Raw genomic sequence first — 18,361 nt, forward strand, 5'->3', positions numbered from 1 at the left:
GTTCATAACTTAAGAGCATAAGGAGAGTTTGTATTCAGAATTAATTGCACACGTTTTTGTGTCAGTATGTGAAGTGAAACTTTGGAATAGTTTGGATATTCAACATAAGCAATCCCAAAATACTTCAAGATTAAAATGCTATATAAAACATGGTTTGGTCACAATATTCAGAGAGAGGGCCTTGAATTTATAAATATTTGGTGCAAAAGTGTGTCCTTGCTCTTACTACTGTTGGTATTGTCGATTACTATAGTTGATTTATTTGTGTTCTTACTACTATATTCTTCGAATATACAATATATTACCATTGTTGGTATGAACTGCAGGAATGTAATATCTGTTGCCTATGGTAACATCAACATTATTGGCACTCAACAATTCAGTTGTCATGATATTGTTATAAATTATGATAAAATTGCTTAAATTGTTACAATAGCAATACTGTAACTTGTGGGAAGTACTGTATATTAGTGTTTTATAGATTAAAGATGGGGGTTGGATTAAATAAATTTTCTTCTGACCACTCCCTTTCAGGCGGAATCATATATCTTTTCTTTTTTTCTTTCTTTTTTTTCTCTTCGTATTATGAAACCACAATATGAATTGTTGCTCTTGTACTCAACTGTAAGTTGTTGCTTGAAATAAATTAAAATGAAATGAAATGCTGGAAGTAAATCGGATTTGTTTCCAGTGAGGGTTGGACTCCGCCAAGTTTGCCCTTTGTCACCGATTATGTTCAAACTTTTATGGATAGAATTTCTAGGCGCAGTCGAGGCGTTGAAGGGGTCCGTCCGGCTTGGTGGCCTCAACATTACATCTCTGCTTTTTGCGAATGATGTGGTGCTGTTGGCTTCTTCAAGCCGTGATCTCCAACTCTCGCTGGAGATTCACAGCAGAGTATGAAACGGTTAGAATGAAAATCAGCACCTTCAAATCCGGGACAATGGTCCTCAGTCGGAAAAGGGTGGAGTGCCCTTCAGGTCGGGGATGAGATCCTGCCCCAAGTGGAGGAGTTCAAGTATTTGTGGGTCTTGTTCATGAGTGAGGGCAAAATGGAGCGAGAGATCGACAAGCTGATCGGTGCAGCGTCTGCAGTGATGCGGATTCTGGATCGTCCGTTGTGGTCAAGGAGCTTAGTCGAAAAGCAAAGCTCTCGATTTACCGGTCAATCTACGTTCCTACCCTCAACGGTATGGTCACGCACTGTGGGTCATGACCAAAAGAACAAGATCCCAGATACAAGCGGCCGAAACGCAGGGTGTCCGGGCTCTCCCTTAGAGATAGGGTGAGAAGTTCCAGGGTGCGCGCTCCCCGTTCGCCACGTCGCCAATGACAAGGTGAAATGGGGAGTGGCGAGGTAAATATTCCCCACGCTCCCCACATTGGTGTCCGTACGCAAAAAAATAAATAACAAAAATGGCAGTGTGAAAATGTATCCCACAATCCTCGATGTGGCCAGTGACGCACACGATTGGTTACAGTATAATCAACATTGCTCCAAGGCCAATGACAGCATTATTTTAATTTGCTGGTAGCAGCATGCATTAGCAACATTAACAAGCCATGCTGCTACCGAACATTAGCAACCTGAGGAAGGATGGAAACGTGAATATTGTGCCTGTTTCTGCACCAAAACGGAACTATATTGCTCCCAAGTCGCGTAAAGAAACTTTGAATTACCCCCTGGGCTCGCTCACACGTTGGGGGAAAAAAGGATGACGTCCGACCGGATCGCGGACCGTGTAATGTGCACAAAACAAACATGCATCACAGGCAGGGTTGGGTGGGTTACAAGTTATCTGCTAAAAAATGTAGTTAGTAACGTAATCCAAGTACCATAATATTAAAGTAATGTAACTAGATTACTTTGGATTACTCCAATACCAAGTATGCTCATGAAGACAAAATAAATATCACCACAATATATATTCTATACAATGTGCCCCTGCTATTTGCGGGTGATAGGGACAAATAGCCAAAAATTATTGTGTAATTAAAACGCATGTAGGCTATAGATTGATTGATTGATTGATTGATTGATTGATTGAAGCCCATATGCTGTTTACAAACTGTCACTGAAAGCAACCACACCTCACAGTTTAGACAGACAAACAGACAGATAGATAGATACAGTCATCCAATTAGGATGACGATGCGTGACGATGCGTGATCTCTCTCTCTTTGATAAGTGTACCTGGAATCTAATTACATGTTTTTTTCCTGTAACTGTAACAGAATACAGTTACATTTTTGGGGGGAATCTGATTACATAACGGCGGTACATGTATTCCATTACTCCCCAAGCCTGATCAAAGGTACGTGGACTGTGTTTCATAGCCCGTTTCGTTTTATTGTAAGAGGATTTATTTTCACATTGTATTTGTGGGGATCTATTTTGTTTTTGGTTTGGGGGAACGGAATGATAGTAAATGAGCGCCATTGGCGGAAGGATACATGAAAAGGAGGAGGAAGCAATTGTTGTGAGTTGTTGTGACTGGAGAGCGACTCAAAGTAGTGCTGTAGGTATCCCCTCCCCGATTATTCATGCACTCACACTTTCACACTGTGGTGGCGGTAAGCTACTTAAGTAGCCACAGCTGCCCTGGAGCAGGCCGACGGAAGCGTGGCTGCCAGTGTGCACCTACATTCACACCTTCCATACACCAGTGTGAGTAGCACTGGAGGCAATGTGTGCTAAGTGCCTTGCCCAAGGACAGGACGACACATGACTTGGGGAGAGCGGGAATCAAATAGCCGACCTTCTGGTTACTGAACAACCGCCTCTACACCCTGAGCCACGGCAGTCACAAAGTGCGCACATTTGCCCATATAAACTCTGCACTGATTTACGAAACGTAATTGATTGTCGTCTTCAGTTGCAGTTGAATGTAATAATGCAGTAATTGTGACAAAACGTTACTGTGTGTATTAATAATATTTAATGTGCAAAATATAGGGGTATACGGACACAAAAAAAATGCCACTCTCCAAGTTCCACCATTTGGATCAGCTCTCTTAATACAGTAGCATAGTGGACCCAAGACAAAGTGTTCTTAAAAACGAGGTAAAGGTTTTATTCCTAAAATACACTAGCATTTATTGTAGCTAGGCCACTGCAACATTATGCACAGTTTAAACAACACTGTACTGTACTTGAATGTAGGAAAATAAAACTTAAGTGTACTTAAGTAATGATTACATTCAAATTTATTAAAAATATTGGATGAAAACCATACTCCAAAATAAATGATTAAAAAAAATCCTAAACATTAAATAACCTTGTAAAAAGCATGTGTTTTTTTGTAAATACATTAAATATTTTGGACGGAAAAAAACATGCAAAGACTGAGATCAGTTTAGTGCAGAATTACTGAGGTATTTCGGGAAACTGGTTCACCCTCTCAATTGTCTAAATTTTTGTTGTTGTTTTTTGCGTGGGGCTAACACGGTGACGAGCTGATGTAACCAAAGAACAGTATATAAGTGCCCTCATTTCTTTTATCTGTGGCAATTTGGCGCAGTTGCCACTTTTATTTATAAGAACTTCAATGTGCAGTTAGCCATCAAGCTATGCCTAGAACCCCCCCAAAAATCCATCTTCACAGTAGTGTTGTGTGTTTGTTAGTTGGGCAACAACGCCTCTGCCGTGTGCATGCATAAATGGTGCATGTTGTGAGATAGCAGCAAAATAGGCGGCACTGCCGCCACATAAACATGTAATGTCGTGGCTAGCTAAACTCAAATGTGGCTGGGATTTTTATACTGTTTAGCCACATTGGCTAAAAAGTTTCATGATCCAGCGCCAACCCTGAGTTCAATCATCAACTCAGAGTCGAGCCGCTACTCTTCCGCGTGGAGAAGATCCAGCTGAGGTGGCTCGGGCATCTGGTTCAGATGCCTCCTGAATGCCTCCCTTGAGAGGTGTTCCGGACATGTCCCACCGGCGGGAGGCCCTGGGGAGGACCCAGGAAACGCTGGAGAGACTATAGCTACGTTTCCATTACAGTTTTTTGCAAAAATAAAAGCGATATTGTACAATTTCGACTTGTTTGCATTGAAGGGTGTTTTGCTTCTAACGCGCAATTCTCATGATGTCCCGTCTCGTGGGATCTCGGCAGTTCGGTGGGAGGTGCTCATGATTTTTACAGAAGACAGACGCCCGGAGTTGTTAATATTACTTTAAAAACATCTCTCTCTCTGTCGGTTTCGGGCATTTGGTGTTGGTGTTGTGTGTGCTTATAACTCGTGTTATGGTGCGGACGGATGGATTTCAACGAACGACGTGCGCCGTATGTCACTCGTTTGCTCGTTGCCCAGGGCAACGGCCATTTCTCATATGGAACGTGCATTGAACGGCGGCATTGGCTCTATAGCTAAATCGCTTTGTGCTTAAAAAGACTTGTTATCCCACTGTACTTCCTTTCATCCGTGACCGGGCAGGGATCACATGACTACAACAGGGAATGCGCAAAAAGTGTTTCCATTACACTTTTGTGAAATACTTCTATTTCGACACATCTCAAAAACCACCTCACGAGAGAGTAAAAACTTTTTTGCAATATTTGAGTTTTTGCTAAAATTATGTGTTTCCATTATCAGCTTGCTTTTAAGCAATTTGTGTTTTGCGCAAAACTGAGGGTAATGAAAACGCACCTTGTGTCTCTCGGCTGGCCTGGGAACAACTAGGGATCTCGCCGGAGGAGCTGGCTGAAGTGACTGGGGAGAGGGAAGGCTGGGCTTCCCTCCTAAAGCTGCTAGCCCCGCTACCTGAGCGGTGGTAAATGGCTGGATGGTTGGTATAGTGTTGTGTGATTCATCGAGTCGTGCCCTTCCCGTGTGTTGTTCCCCCATCGCATGTCCACCCTTTTGCTCAAGTGTACCCTTTTCTCCACCTCCGCGACCACTTCATGTACGCTAGCTGCTCAATATCAATTGCGGGCCCGGCAAGTAACATCCTGGCACAAGGAAGCAGCCAACAAGAAATGATCGGTTATTTAATAGACAATGGTTTTGAGATGTTGCGCATGCATATTCACAATATTCATGAGTAACTCGCTGCTGTTTTGATTTTCTAAAAGTAGCTCGCGGTGGAAAAAAAGACCCCTGCTGTACATTTTAGGATATGGCTTCCACTGTCTTTTTTGTACATCTCAGGGTGCTACACGTCCTTGCCAATTTTCATAGTCCTAGGTCAGATGTGCCAGGATTATTTTTTGTTTTTCTACTGTAAGGGGTGCTACAAGAGCCATTTTCTTTTCATCGTTTATGATAACTTCAAAAAATGTCACCAGGCCCAACAGTGTGGTGAGTTTTCGTCATATTTGGGTCCCCAAAATGTGATTCATTTCGAAGAACAACAATTGATAACAAAACTCTACAAATACAACAATGACCTCGCAGCAGCCCAAAATAGAACTTGAAACGACAATGACTAGACGATGCTGAAAGTAGTATTTGAATGCATGCGGAATACTTGTGAAATATAATAATAATGTGAAATTACACTGAATATAACGAATGTTCAATAACTGGAATATGGTCCAAGCAGGATTCAAACACAGATCTCCCACACACAAAGCATGTGCTTTAACCACTGCACTATTGCAGACTTGTAAGTTTCTGTGACATTGTATGTATGTGACATTGTATGCAATTGGATTGAATAATGTTGTGTAATACTGAATGCTGTCAAATATGCTGAACGCCATTTGAATAAGTGAATTAATGCCGGAAATATTTCACGTTCACCTACAAGAATTGTAAGTTACAATAAACACGGCTTTTTAAATCAGTATTTTTTAGAATTGGCTGATATGAATTTTCCAGGGGGCTCTCTGTTAGTCCAATATGTGGATGATTTGTTGATTACAGGTAACTCGTCTGAGACCTAAACCTTGTTGTCCCGACTTGGTGACTTGGGGTTCAAGGTGTCTAAAAAGATAGTTCAATGTTGTAGAAAACAGGAGACGTGTCACTATTAAGGGGCGGACTGGAGCCCTGAATGAGTTAAGAGGACTGTGAGATGAGGTCGAGATTTATCAGAGCATTCACAATTTTAACGTGTCATTTATCTGTATTGTCCACTTACCTGAAAGTACTGTACGGCAGATGATTCCTCTGTTCTGTCACTGAAGACTGACCGCTCACAAAGATGCCCCCGACAGTTCTTCAAGACGTTATAAAAGGACTGAAAGTCTAAAGTTGAACACCAAGGATCAGACGGGAAAAGTTCTTAAATGTTAAATACCAGTATTGACAATAAAATTCTACTTCTAAATTATCTCAAGGCACTTCTAATGTGACTTATACATGACAGTCAAGTAAAAATATTTTTATTCAGTTCTGAAAATTCTCATTCAAACCAGCTGGGTTGACAAATTGAGGTTAGAGAGAGACAAAAGAAACACGGGACAGAGGAACTCAAAAGTTCCAGAAATGTTTGCATACCTGTAGAAAATCCAGGGGTGAGTCATTATCTACAACAATATTTAAGCCAAGGTAATTAGCTAAAGTAAAAAGTAACAAATAATTTAACAGATTACTGCAAGAAACTGTTTGAATTGTTTCCTACTTGCTGCTAACATATCAGGGTTATAATTATTATAATTAGGGCCCAAGCAGAGACTGCTGCAAGGTCCCTATTGTTTTTGTACGAATTATTATTATTAGGGCCCAAGTAGGGACTGCTCCGAGGTCCCTATTATTTTTATAGGAATTATTATTATTACTAGGGCCCGAGGCAACTGCTGTGAGGTCCCTATTGTTTTTGTAGAAATTATTATTAACATTAGGGCCCGAGCAGCGACGGCGAAAAATTTTATGCTATAAAGTTGCCATAACAACATTGCTCTATAGCGCCCCCTAGCGTGGAAAAATATAAACCAATCCCGGTACGTTTGAACGAGGGCTACGAAAATTGGCAGGCACGTGTAGCACCCTGAGGCGCACAAAAAAGTCAGTGGAAGCCACAAACGTTAATGCTGTGATTTAGGGCTATGCAAACAAAATGGCTTGCGTCTGCTGTAGATTTTAACTCATGTTAAGTTTTGGTTGATGATACACTTTCTGTGCATATGCATATATTAGCGTGCATTAACATAGCTTGAAAACAAAATGGCTTGTCCTTCATTCACTGCTAGAGAAGAAACGTCACATTTTTCAATATTTTCTGAAGAGACAACATTTTGGGAGGTCCATGAGCTTTTGTGTATTTCTAAACTATAAAAACAACTTTTTTTGTCAAACAGTGTGGCAACGGCATCAGCGCTTGACGAAATGAAACAAGTTAGGTAACGTCATCTGATTTTCAATATCTTTAGAGGAACCAGCCAAAATCTGTAGTACGGGCATTTTTCACCAAAACTGCAATTCAACGAACCGTGGGAGGAGGCCCAGGACACGCTGAAGAGACTATGTCTCCAACCTTGGGATTCTCTCGGAAGAGCTGGGCAAAGTGGCTGGGGGAGAAGGAAGTATGGAATTCCCTGCTAAAGCTGCTGCCCCTGCAACCTGCCCCTGCAACACGACCACAGATAAGCGGAAGAAAATGGATTGTTGTACTCTGCTTTTTTTGGCCATGAAAAATGTGCAAAACAATCCTGGATTAGTTTTGTTTTTAGGCCATTAAAAAAGTACTTAAATTTAATGGACGAATCCACTTTAAATAAATCAGTCAAAATCCAGTAACACAGCCGGGGAGCGAAGGGGGTTGCTCCAGTGAAAATGGCTGGGAGTGAATAAGTTAAATTGAGGTCCCACTGTATGTTATTTTCTCATCCTTTTTCCATCTTTTGTCTTTCACAACCCATTCCATAGATGGGACAAAGCGTCCTTTTTCTTGACAGTATCCAAATTGATTGCTTGGATGGGTTAGGGTTATATAGTATGGCCTTAATCTGATTGTTGTGCCTTGAAATAGCTTCTGTAAAAAATAAATAAATAAAACTGGCATCTCAGAAATAAAATATAACATTACTTTTCAGGATTCGAGTACCTGCAGGTGAGGAGAACTGAATTAGGACGCTGTTGCAGCCCAGTGTGATAATGAATGACTGCTTTCCCACTCTGCTGCATTCCGTCTCCCGAGAAACTGAACACTTGAAGACACTCGCATTCTCTCCTGAAAAGAATGGGAGGATGCTGCATCAGACAAAAAGTGTACAAATGTAAACATATACAGACCCTTTCCAAAAAATGAAATTATGAAAAAGTTGATTAATTTTCCCAATTCCATTCAAAAAGTTAAACATTCGTAGAGTATACAGTGATTCCTCTAGGATTTTTTTTCAGCTGCGGTGGCTAGGCCATATTTGCCCACTTTGTGTTGTGAAAAATCGGGAAAACATTTTTTAGACGTCGTGCGCCTCTTTGTGCTTCATACGTCTCAGCGCGTATTGACGACCCTAAACGCTTTGGTGGCTGGTGGCCCGTGAAATCACGAGCTGAAATTTATGCGGTTCTTTGACAGGTCCTGTTAAATTAAATGTTGGTTGGTCTCCTCTGGGTGGTGAAGTGGTACCAGTTCGCTTCCCCTCCACCGGGAGATCATAGTGAGGGGGGGGGGGGTTGTTTTCTCTATTCAAAGCTACTTATATTAAATGTATAATATTAAGGGTCTCATTTAATTAATAATTAATCAATACCAAGCATCGTGAAATTTTATCAATTATATTGGTTGTAACTGTTGCCTCATAACAGTGTAGATCTAGTGCTTCTTTTCTTTCTTTTTTATTATAGCAAATGACGCATATGTTCAAAGCTGCAAAATTAGAGAGCGTGAAAAGCCGCATAAAATCTTAGATAAATAAATAATTCCATGGCCTGCGTCCTTTGTAACTGTTCACACGTACTCCCGTTTATAGCCTAATAAACAACATACACATGTCTATCATATTTTATTTATGAAAAATATTTTATTAGTAGCACAGACTTTTGTAAATAATACATACTCTGGATCTGATTTATTTAGACTTTTATTGATGAAAGATAAGCGTGAGTGATTGTTTCACACTTCAATGACATAGGTTGCATTTACTTCTTTCCATATGTTGCTTTCACTGAAGCTCCGAATCTTTTTCGGCACAATTTGAAAGAAAGCCTCAAAGGTTCACAAAGGTTCACCCGCACAACTCTAAGAAAAAAAATTAATGTGAAGAACACTGCGGCGCATTTACAAGTTCCCTACGTTGTGAAAGGACCCTGAATGCACCATGTAGCCTGTAGCTAGCCCGGAGCGAATCAGTGTGATTCTGCCGTCCCTAAGCGCCCTTTAGGCTGTTTAATGACACTCCAATTGGAATTAACTGTAAAACTAAACAGACAATAAGGAGAATTACATACAGCGTGTTTTTAAATACAAAACAGGCTTCGTTTTTAACACATCAGGAAGTTAGCATCAACTTCAGGAGTAAACAACTAATATTCACACACAAATGCTGTGGAAACACATACCCACAGGTAAGTTAACACTACTCAAAAGGTAGAAATTCTTCCCAATTTGTGAAAAACAAGTTATTTTAATACAATTTTGTCTGCAATTTTGTGTGTACACCATGCATGGCACCACACTGCCCCAGTGTGCCCACAGTATTTGTTTTGCAATTACAGTTTTAGTACACAGTATTTTTTTTTAACTTTTTTTTTTAGTTTAACTCTTTGACTGCAAGGGATGCTGTGGGTGCCAGCCGATTTAAGCATTTTGACTGATCTTTCAAGGTCCACAGAAAATTTTGTGTTTGGACTATGGAAACACACATACTACCAAATGAAAGATTGAACTCTCATCTTTCATCAGAAAAAAAAAAGTTTGTTTCCGTTTTTCAGTAATCAACAATAGAAAATGGTTAGTTTCACGAAAATGGTTAGTTTCACCCAAATGCTCTGTTTTGGACCAAAATACGGAGAAATCAAGCTTTTAGTGAAACTATATTATTTCATGCACTCTCGTGAATTTGACACCTTTTTTCCATGAATGATGCCACAAACATCTAAACAGTGCTTTACTTATGTAAAACACTACCACCAACAATGAAAAAGTGTTTTTTGATAGCAAAATACGTTTATTTACATTCAACAGTGTAACAATTTGACACAACAATTTGGCAAACTATTTACAAATGTGTGCAACTGTGATACTATTTACAATTATGTGGATGTTTCAACTACAGTTTTTCTTTTTGTGTAACACTCCCCTGCGTGCAAGGAGACGCAGCAGGATTTGAACAACAGATTAGTTTCACTGCGATTGCCCCTTCGCGTGCAGACCCTAAACTTTCTTGCCGGCCTTTTTTTCCGGGGAATAGCAAGTATATACTGCAGTGTGTGTTTGGCCATGTTGCCATCAAGTCTACTATCAGGATCATGATACGGTTACGTTACGGTGGTGTTACGTCTGGCTTCCTCATGTCCTTCAATTCCTATACCGGGTGATAGATGTTCTGATCCATCTTATCCAATCCATTCATGGTGGCATCGTAGTCCAGAACCAGTGTGTTCTCCGTGATCAGACTGTACCCACTCCTCCGATGAATATGCATTGGACTCGGGGTACTCTTCATCGTCCGATTGAACGTCCGCCTGTGCAGAAGTGCTCGGTTGTGCTCCGCGTTTTCCGGCGTTAACATCGCTAGCCGGTGAGGCTTTATGACGTGGTCATAGCCGCCGCGTCAACGCTTCCGACTTCGGCGTCAACATCATCGTCGTCGTCATCAATGTGCTCTTTAGCATTGGTCGATGCTTTTCGACTACTCTTCATCGTCCGATTGAATGTCCGCCTGTGCAGAAGTGCTCGTTTTCCGCCGTTAGCATCGCTAGCCGGTGAGACTTTACGACGTGATCATAGCCGCCGCGTCAATGCTTCCAACTTCAGCGTCAACCTCGGAGTCACCATCATCATCATCGTCGTCGTCGTCATCAATGTGCTCTTTAGCATTGGTCGACGCTTTTCGTCTTTGAAAAAAATGCTCAAGCGTGAGCTGCTTGCAACCGGTCGCCATTTTCGCTTCATCAGCCATTCACCCCTCAACACTCTAGCGCCGCCTCACATCTTCTACTGACGCCTACCCGATCTTGTCCAAAGAGAGTCATCGCTGCCATCTAGGGGCCAAAAATAGTCATTATACTAACTAGATCTGCTTGATACTTTCAGCACAGCTGGCCAGGGCTTTCCTCCACCAGTTTCCAAAAAAAAAAAACATAGTGAACGTCTTTTAACATCTTTGGCAGCCCTCCGTAGGATTTTACTTAACGTTATTCAACGTTTTTGGCAGTAAAAGAGTTAACTTTCCAATTGTTTTACTTGAATTATCATTTTTCTTGTGATTCTTGCTGATATTTTTAGAAGGCTGTCCAGGCAGGATTGTAGTAATTTTCAGTGTTCTCTAGTTGCAGATGATGACTTTATAGCTTTCCCCACACAGATGTGCTGTCACTGCCCACTTCCTGAGGGTCCCCTGAGATTTCTCTTCCTCTCAGCATGACTGACCTATATGGGTTCACCTGGGTAAGACTAGAGTGACGTGGTTTTGTCTCCGTTTATATCGTATAGTCAGTGATGCACAATTTCTTTGCTAAACATGGACGCTTGATGGACGAATTGGTTATTAAATCTTACAACGTGGCAACGGTTATAGCACGCTTGGCCAACGCACAGGCGCATCTCCTACTGGCTCTCTCCGCAGCTTTGAGACAACGTAGTGGATGAGGCTACATCGTTCTGTGACATGACACTGCGGGATTTATCCCTCCTTTCGAGGGAGCATGGCCATAGTATGTCTCATCCAGGCGCGCCGGCAGATCTGGTTGGCTCAGTCTCCCTTGCGTGAGCCCTCCCGGAAGGAACTGCGTCACCTCCGTGTGGTTTCAATCGATTTGAAGGACGCTTACTTCCACGTCCCTATCGCTCATCAGCACAGGAAATTTCTCCGCTTTGCCTACAAGTGTCTCCACTGGCAGTTCAGAGTACTCCCATTCGGACTGTCACTCTCTCCCAGAGTGTTCACACGTGTAGTGAAGGCGGCACTTGCTCCCCTGCAATCAAGGAGCATGAAGGTGCTCCCTTACTTGGACGACTGACTGATATGCGCCAGGGCCCAGGCAATCCGAGACACGTCCACGCTTCTTCAGCATGTGTCACGACTTGGACTCAAGGTCAACCTAGAGAAGTCCTCTCTTGTTAGCGGACATGAGGGTTACGTCAGCCGAAACAATGGACTCATAGAACCGTAGTTACATAAGTAACTTTTGTTTTTGTTTATATTTGCACTTCAGAGCTAGAGTGTTAATTTTCTCGCAGCCTATTCAATAAAAGGAAAACATTTTGAAAACTGGAAAATGTACATTATGCATTTTTATATTACAAATTTGGGGTGGGTAATATTCATCGTCATTGATATCATTGTCAGCTTTGCTTTCACGATGGACAATTTTACATTATCGAGTGTTAATACTATGTCAAAAGGGGGGTTTCAAATGATTGGCTGCAAAGTAGGAGGAAGTGATGAAAGTTCTCATTGGGCGAATCAGCGTGCATAGACGGCAAGAGGAGGACGTAATAGGTCTTCATTCTGCAAATCAGCCCTGACTCTGCGGCAGCAGCCATAAGGAAGTGTTTACAAGTGAGAACATGGAATCAAAGTCTCGTTTTAGTGACTCACTTAATAGAAACTTAGCAAGTCCACGGCCATAGCCGGGAAAATATTTGGGGTTGACAAGACCAAAATAACATCGTTAACGTGTGCCGGAAAACGCTCACCGTGAAAAGCACTACTGTTCCACCACGGACCATATGGAGGATTACGGGACTTTGCGACTCCACAAGTATGACTACCGCTAAAGAAAAGATAAATAAAACTGCAGAACATAATCAGAAAACCCTCACTGGATTGAGTTAAACACTGTCATTGACAAAGCAAGTAAACATTGGCGAGGCGTCACGAACACCGGCATTATGCAAGTGGGTAGAAGTTGACCGGATGTTCCATATTGGATTAACATTCAGTTTTTACACGCTTGTACTGCGCATCATAGCTACATGTGCAACTATATCCCGTTCACGAATCACGTGTGTTATGTGCAGGACAATTTTAGCCTGGAAATCCAGACCCCCCCTTTGCCGGAGAGTGAGTCTGGTTAACCGTCGTCCTTTCAGTCGCATTTCTGAAGCATGGCAAACCTGAGCTAACAGAGAGTGGAATTAACAAATGAGCGAAGAGCGGAGGGACGTCAGAAAAGCGACTCGTTTAAGTTTTTTTTTTTTTTTTGCGGAGACGGAGACAGAGTAAAAATACAACATCCAGCCGAAGAGAGACAGTAGTGAATGACTTATGTCGTTGTTGCGGGAAAAAAACTTTGAAGAGTGAAGAGTGACATTGCTCACGAAGACCACGTCACGCAAATAGACGTATTTGATTGGCCGCCCTGTTTTTGGCTAGAGCTGAATCGCTGTTTATGGACGCCTGTCCAGATCCACTTTCTCTTTCAAAAATGTGGGTGTGGCTTGCCAGGCTAGGACAATTTCGGAAATTGCCTGTCAAAAGATTGTGGCTGCATTTGTTCGAAATATATGCAGGATGATGGCTCTCTCTTACAGTATATTCGTTCCATCCATCCATCAAATCACCATATCTCTAAAAAGATTTTCCCCCCATTTAGACTGCGGCAGTAAACACCTTTTGTCGTTCTGATTACTGTAGTAGTTGGCAGTGGTGCACCAGTACTTACTCCAGCTCAAAATGTGATGACATCTGTTGTTATTAGGGATGGATGAGTACCGATACCAGATATCGGTATTGGGCCGATGCCAGACATATTTCATGGTATTGGTACTGGTATTGGTCCGCTCTTGTGGCCATTTTTCGGTTAGGAACTAATGGCTTAAATGGTTATTTTGCATTTATTGACCGCCACCGGTACCTGAAGTATGAAAAATCCGAGGGCTTTTTCCTGCTTAGAGTACTCGTTTACTTAAGGCTTTAGCGTAGCGGACACACTGTCTACTTTTATTTTAGCCACTTATATCACCAACACAAGGGAAGGAAGAAGAAGCGGATGTTACTTATTTGATTCAAGAAGCGGGAACGAAGGAAGGAACAAATCGAAGAGGCGTACGGAATGCGGAAATGGCGGCGACGAAAAAACAAGGTTTCCGTAGGTGAACCTGCGGAAGGATCATTACCGGAAAATGCGAGCGCCCGCGGCGAACAAGGCCGAGGGTGCGGCCGACTCGCGGGAGCCCAGCCGGTCCGGTCCAAAGCTGTGGGACAACCGGCAGTGGCGTTTGCGGCGAGGAGGTGATGGCGGCTCGGCCGAGAGGCTGACCAACCGCCCCCGTGGGGCCGCCACCGTGGTCCACTCCCGCCGCCGCGGCTGCCGTGAGCTAAGTTGCTGCATTTGCGCACAAGGCGCCATGAATGGAGCGTATACAATGAATGTATGTACATGAATATAGGGGCTTTTCCACTGCTAGAACTTTTGGAGAACTTTTCAATTTACCTTGTTAAAATTCAGTTTGCACGTTTTTCCAACAACAATTTCCGGGGTAATTAAATTCCCCAGGGGGCATCCGACTACTATCCCAGCAGCAGGGTCTTGCTGAGCCAAGGTGGAACTTTGAAGGGACGGGCTGCACTTATGGAGGACCAAAACTGCCAAAATTTAAAATGAATGACTAAATGAAAAAATTAATAAATGACTAAAAGTAAAAAAATGAAAACATAAAAAATATAATTCAAAAATTAAATACAACAAAATAAAATAAATCGAAATAAAAATAACAAAAAAATACATACATGCATAAATAAATAAAAGTTTAAAAAATAATAAAATAAAATGAGATTCCAAAAATAAAAATTTATATTAATTTTTTTTTGAAATAAATACAAAAATAAATATATAAATAGAATTATATATCAATAAATAAATAAAAACGCTCTGCTCTCACATTTATTTATTTCATGCTGCAGACGCTCTGCCAGGGCGAAATGTTATTCAAATGAGGGGGTGGTCCTAAGGGTGTCTTGGGTTGGACTCCGCCATTGCAAACTGTCTTTCATTGGTCTAGTGAGCGGCTCGGTGAACAAGGAAGTCTCGCTGGCTTACATGGAGAGCTCCAGCAATGCACTACTACCACCCAAGACACACTAAAGACCGCCCCCTCATTTGAATAACATTTTTAAATTATATTTTTTATATCTGTTTTTATTTAGACTTTTAGTCATTTATTTATTTTGAATTTTGGCAGTTTTGATCCTCCATATGCACTGACCAAGGCTGATTGGTTGGTCAATTTCGAGGAGGGGGGGGGGGGGTTAAATCGCCTGTGCTCATCAAACTCATACGTCATCAAACTTGTGGAAACACAAATTATAAATTCCCTGCGGAACTTTTACAACCAAAAACTCCCTTTACCCAGAACTCAAAGATTCTGGGCTTGTTGGTGGAAAAGCAACTTATGTGTATATGTTAAACTGGTAGGCAGCAGGAGCTGGGAGTTTGTGTATGACAACCAGAAAAAATAATCCCCCGCACACTGACAGAACTTCACTCAATGAGTTTATTTGAGGGAAATAACAAAAATTTGAGGTAAACCTGATGACGCTCAACGTAACGCGTTGTTTCCCTCAAATAAACTCATTGAGTGGAGTTCTGTCAGTGTGCGGGGGGTTCTTTTTTCTGGTTGTCATATGTGATTTTAGCGTGATGTGAAGGCTGCCACGTTACGTTTCAACTGGCTCCCGATTTAAGATGTGGCCTGTAGGGCAGTACTCCAGTAGCTAATGTGTTTCATGTCTGCAGATTCATCATAAACTACATTCATCACAAGCTCTTCTTTTATTTTATTTTTTTACCTGTAACGCAAAAGAATAATCTGTGTTTCCCACACCATGTTAATACTTAGGCGGGTAAAGTAAAATTGGCCACCACCCAAGAAGTTTTCAAGAAAATTTATTAAAAATATATTTAAAAAGCACAAAAAAATGTGTCGGGACAGGATATACCATATGTAACGTTAGTTCGCCGTTACTCACTTGTGGATCGCGAGGCGAGAGGAGACGTAGTAACAGGACTGAGACTTACCTCCTGTCCACCCCGCCTCCCATCCCCACCGCCAGAGTCCACCCACCCAAGTAGATTTCAAATCTGTGGGAAACACTGAAAATTGTATTTGCCTTATTAGGCCTACTGGTCAACTGCTCCAAATTCATAAATGCACAATCACTACCCTGGCGTATAATGTAATAGTACAATTAGAAAAAATTAACTGTTGATTAAAATGTTTTATTTTAAGTAATTTAATAGCTCTTCGTCAAGCAAAAATATATTTAATCCGAGTACTTCAGTACTCGATAGAATTTTTAATCGAGTATTAAAATACTCTATAGTTACAGCCCTACTGTATTCCTTAAAAGGAAGTTGTACAACCACATATTTTAATTGGGACTTTTTTTTCCTGGCCACTGGATTTATTTGCTTCATTTTATTTATCTATATTTTTTTATTTCATTTTATTGTGTGCTCTATGCAAAACGACTTTTATGAGCAAATTGAAAGAATATAAGGAAATTTGCTATAATTGGAATGTATAGGTATTTTTGTGGAAATTTTATGTATCAAAAGTACTAATGTTATCTGCAATTGGTATCAGTATCGGTCCAAAAAAAAGTGGTATCAAACATTCCTAGTTATTATGGAATAATAAGACATTTAATTGACAAACATTCAGAAAAATGAATGAAAACACTCCATATAGCTTGGAAACAATAATAAATATCGTCAAAATATTGTTACCGAGTTTTGGGGGAAATTATACGGATTTTTTTTTTTTTGCTCATACCGCCGACCCCTATTACAAATTTTGCAAAAATCTTGTAGCGTCTCACGGACTCAATCTCGTGAGACATCTCGTCTCATGGGATTTGTGTCTCGTCCCATACCTATTGTTTGACTTCACTTCCACAGTTTGGGACGCATTTCCATTCCTATAAAAACCAGGGTGGATCAGACTTGGTTGATTGATTTGTGTAATCATGCATCAAACAAATGTTAAAACAACATTAGATTTGTTTTAAATTACAAACCATATTTATGAGCGTAAATCATTATGTTTTTATTATTAAAATAGAAACAGAATATTTCTAAGATTATGGTTGGGAAGGAATATGATGATGAATGCAGTCCTACTTTTATTTTAGGAGGGAAGGAAGGAGGCTATTGTTGCAAGAACAAAGATGAATGCATCAGTAATGAAGGCCCTTGTCCACAAATAAAATCCAAATCAACACAATCCTAAGCCACATTTGTCAAAATACATATTGCAATGCAAAGCAACGTTACATATACGGTTTTGTTTAGTAACTGGAGTTTGGACATGATATACCATATGTGACCTATAAGAGTCAGCCGCTAGGACCTCAACGTACTGCTGGCTCGTAAGATTGACGTCCTCTCCAAAACAAGCTTGGAACCTCAACTTGAAAACAAACGGAAAAAATTTTTTAACCCAAAACTGGACGCAAACTACAATACGATAAATTATTCATTAGACTATGGCAGTAATTGCAATTGACAATTAAGATCAACGTTACAAAATATTACACCGGGTGCTCTATGCTAGTAAATTAAAACTGAGCAGGCTAGCAGTAGTGTTCCATTATTAAGAAACCCATTAAATCACACACACTGATTATGTTTTGCGGCTATAAGGAGACAAATGTCTTTATGGGCGCTATAGTTTAAAATGTCTAACTTATTCGTGAGTTTGATGATACCTACTACGGAAGCTTAGAGAAAACGATTAGCCTTGCAGTTCCCTCGTGAAACGCTATATAAAGAGGACTTCACGCGTTACCGTTAGCCAAGGCTACCAGACTAGCTGCACAAGCGTGTGCATAACATGGCATGGCATAGCATAGCATATCATAGCATAGCATAGCATAGCATAGCATTGCATAGCACTAGCACTAGCACTAGCACTGGTCAAGCAGATGCCCAATGTGTTAATGTTTAGATGGTTAACGTACCGTTAGAGAGGTTGAGAAATGCAGTGTCCTGTGTGGTTTTTACTTCTAATCGCAGAGGTTGCTGTTCTGAATGTCGCTGTATGTCTCCATTTGCGTCTCCGATGGACAGGAGCCGTACACCGGGATACACCGAGACCGCCATTTTCAATCGGAAATTACAGGCAGGCAGGTCTGTGGTGCATTCTCCTACACAGATTATGGTATACATAAAACACTGCAACAGCGCCCCCTTTGTTATTTAATGATATTACGTAAACATGTACACAACGTTGCTTAAACCCAATCCATATCTCGAGTTGAATTTCGTATCGTTTAATTTCGCTTAACAACATACTATATTTTGT

The 18,361-nt window shown here is 41.1% G+C and overlaps 2 protein-coding genes across 3 annotated transcripts in view; both read right to left on the minus strand.

The window, feature by feature from the left end:
* Window positions 1–390, minus strand: part of LOC147184718 (retinoid-inducible serine carboxypeptidase-like) — a 27,149-nt gene extending 26,759 nt beyond the window's left edge. Inside the window, exon 1 of the mRNA XM_086086840.1 lies at window positions 306–390. Coding sequence (XP_085942966.1) covers window positions 306–390 — 85 coding nt within the window. The remainder of the gene's footprint in view (window positions 1–305) is intronic.
* The window catches only part of LOC147184719 (histone-arginine methyltransferase CARM1-like), an 18,787-nt gene extending 584 nt beyond the window's left edge, over window positions 1–18,203 (minus strand). Inside the window, exons 1-4 of one of the 2 annotated variants that reach the window (XM_086081650.1) lie at window positions 18,018–18,203; window positions 7,994–8,119; window positions 7,379–7,502; window positions 1–6,195 (exon numbers count right to left, since the gene is read on the minus strand). The exon at window positions 1–6,195 is cut by the window's left edge and continues 584 nt beyond it. In XM_086081650.1, the coding sequence (XP_085937776.1) occupies window positions 7,411–7,502; window positions 7,994–8,119; window positions 18,018–18,159 (360 nt within the window). In that variant the 5' untranslated portion in view covers window positions 18,160–18,203 and the 3' untranslated portion in view covers window positions 1–6,195; window positions 7,379–7,410. The remainder of the gene's footprint in view (window positions 6,196–7,378; window positions 7,503–7,993; window positions 8,120–18,017) is intronic. The other variant, XM_086081649.1, reaches the window with a different exon arrangement.
* Window positions 18,204–18,361: the final 158 nt, after the last annotated feature.

This window comes from Leptonotus elevatus, chromosome 1 (genome assembly GCF_054856555.1).
Source record: "Leptonotus elevatus isolate MCC_2025b chromosome 1, RoL_Lele_1.0, whole genome shotgun sequence".
NCBI lineage: Eukaryota > Metazoa > Chordata > Actinopteri > Syngnathiformes > Syngnathidae > Leptonotus > Leptonotus elevatus.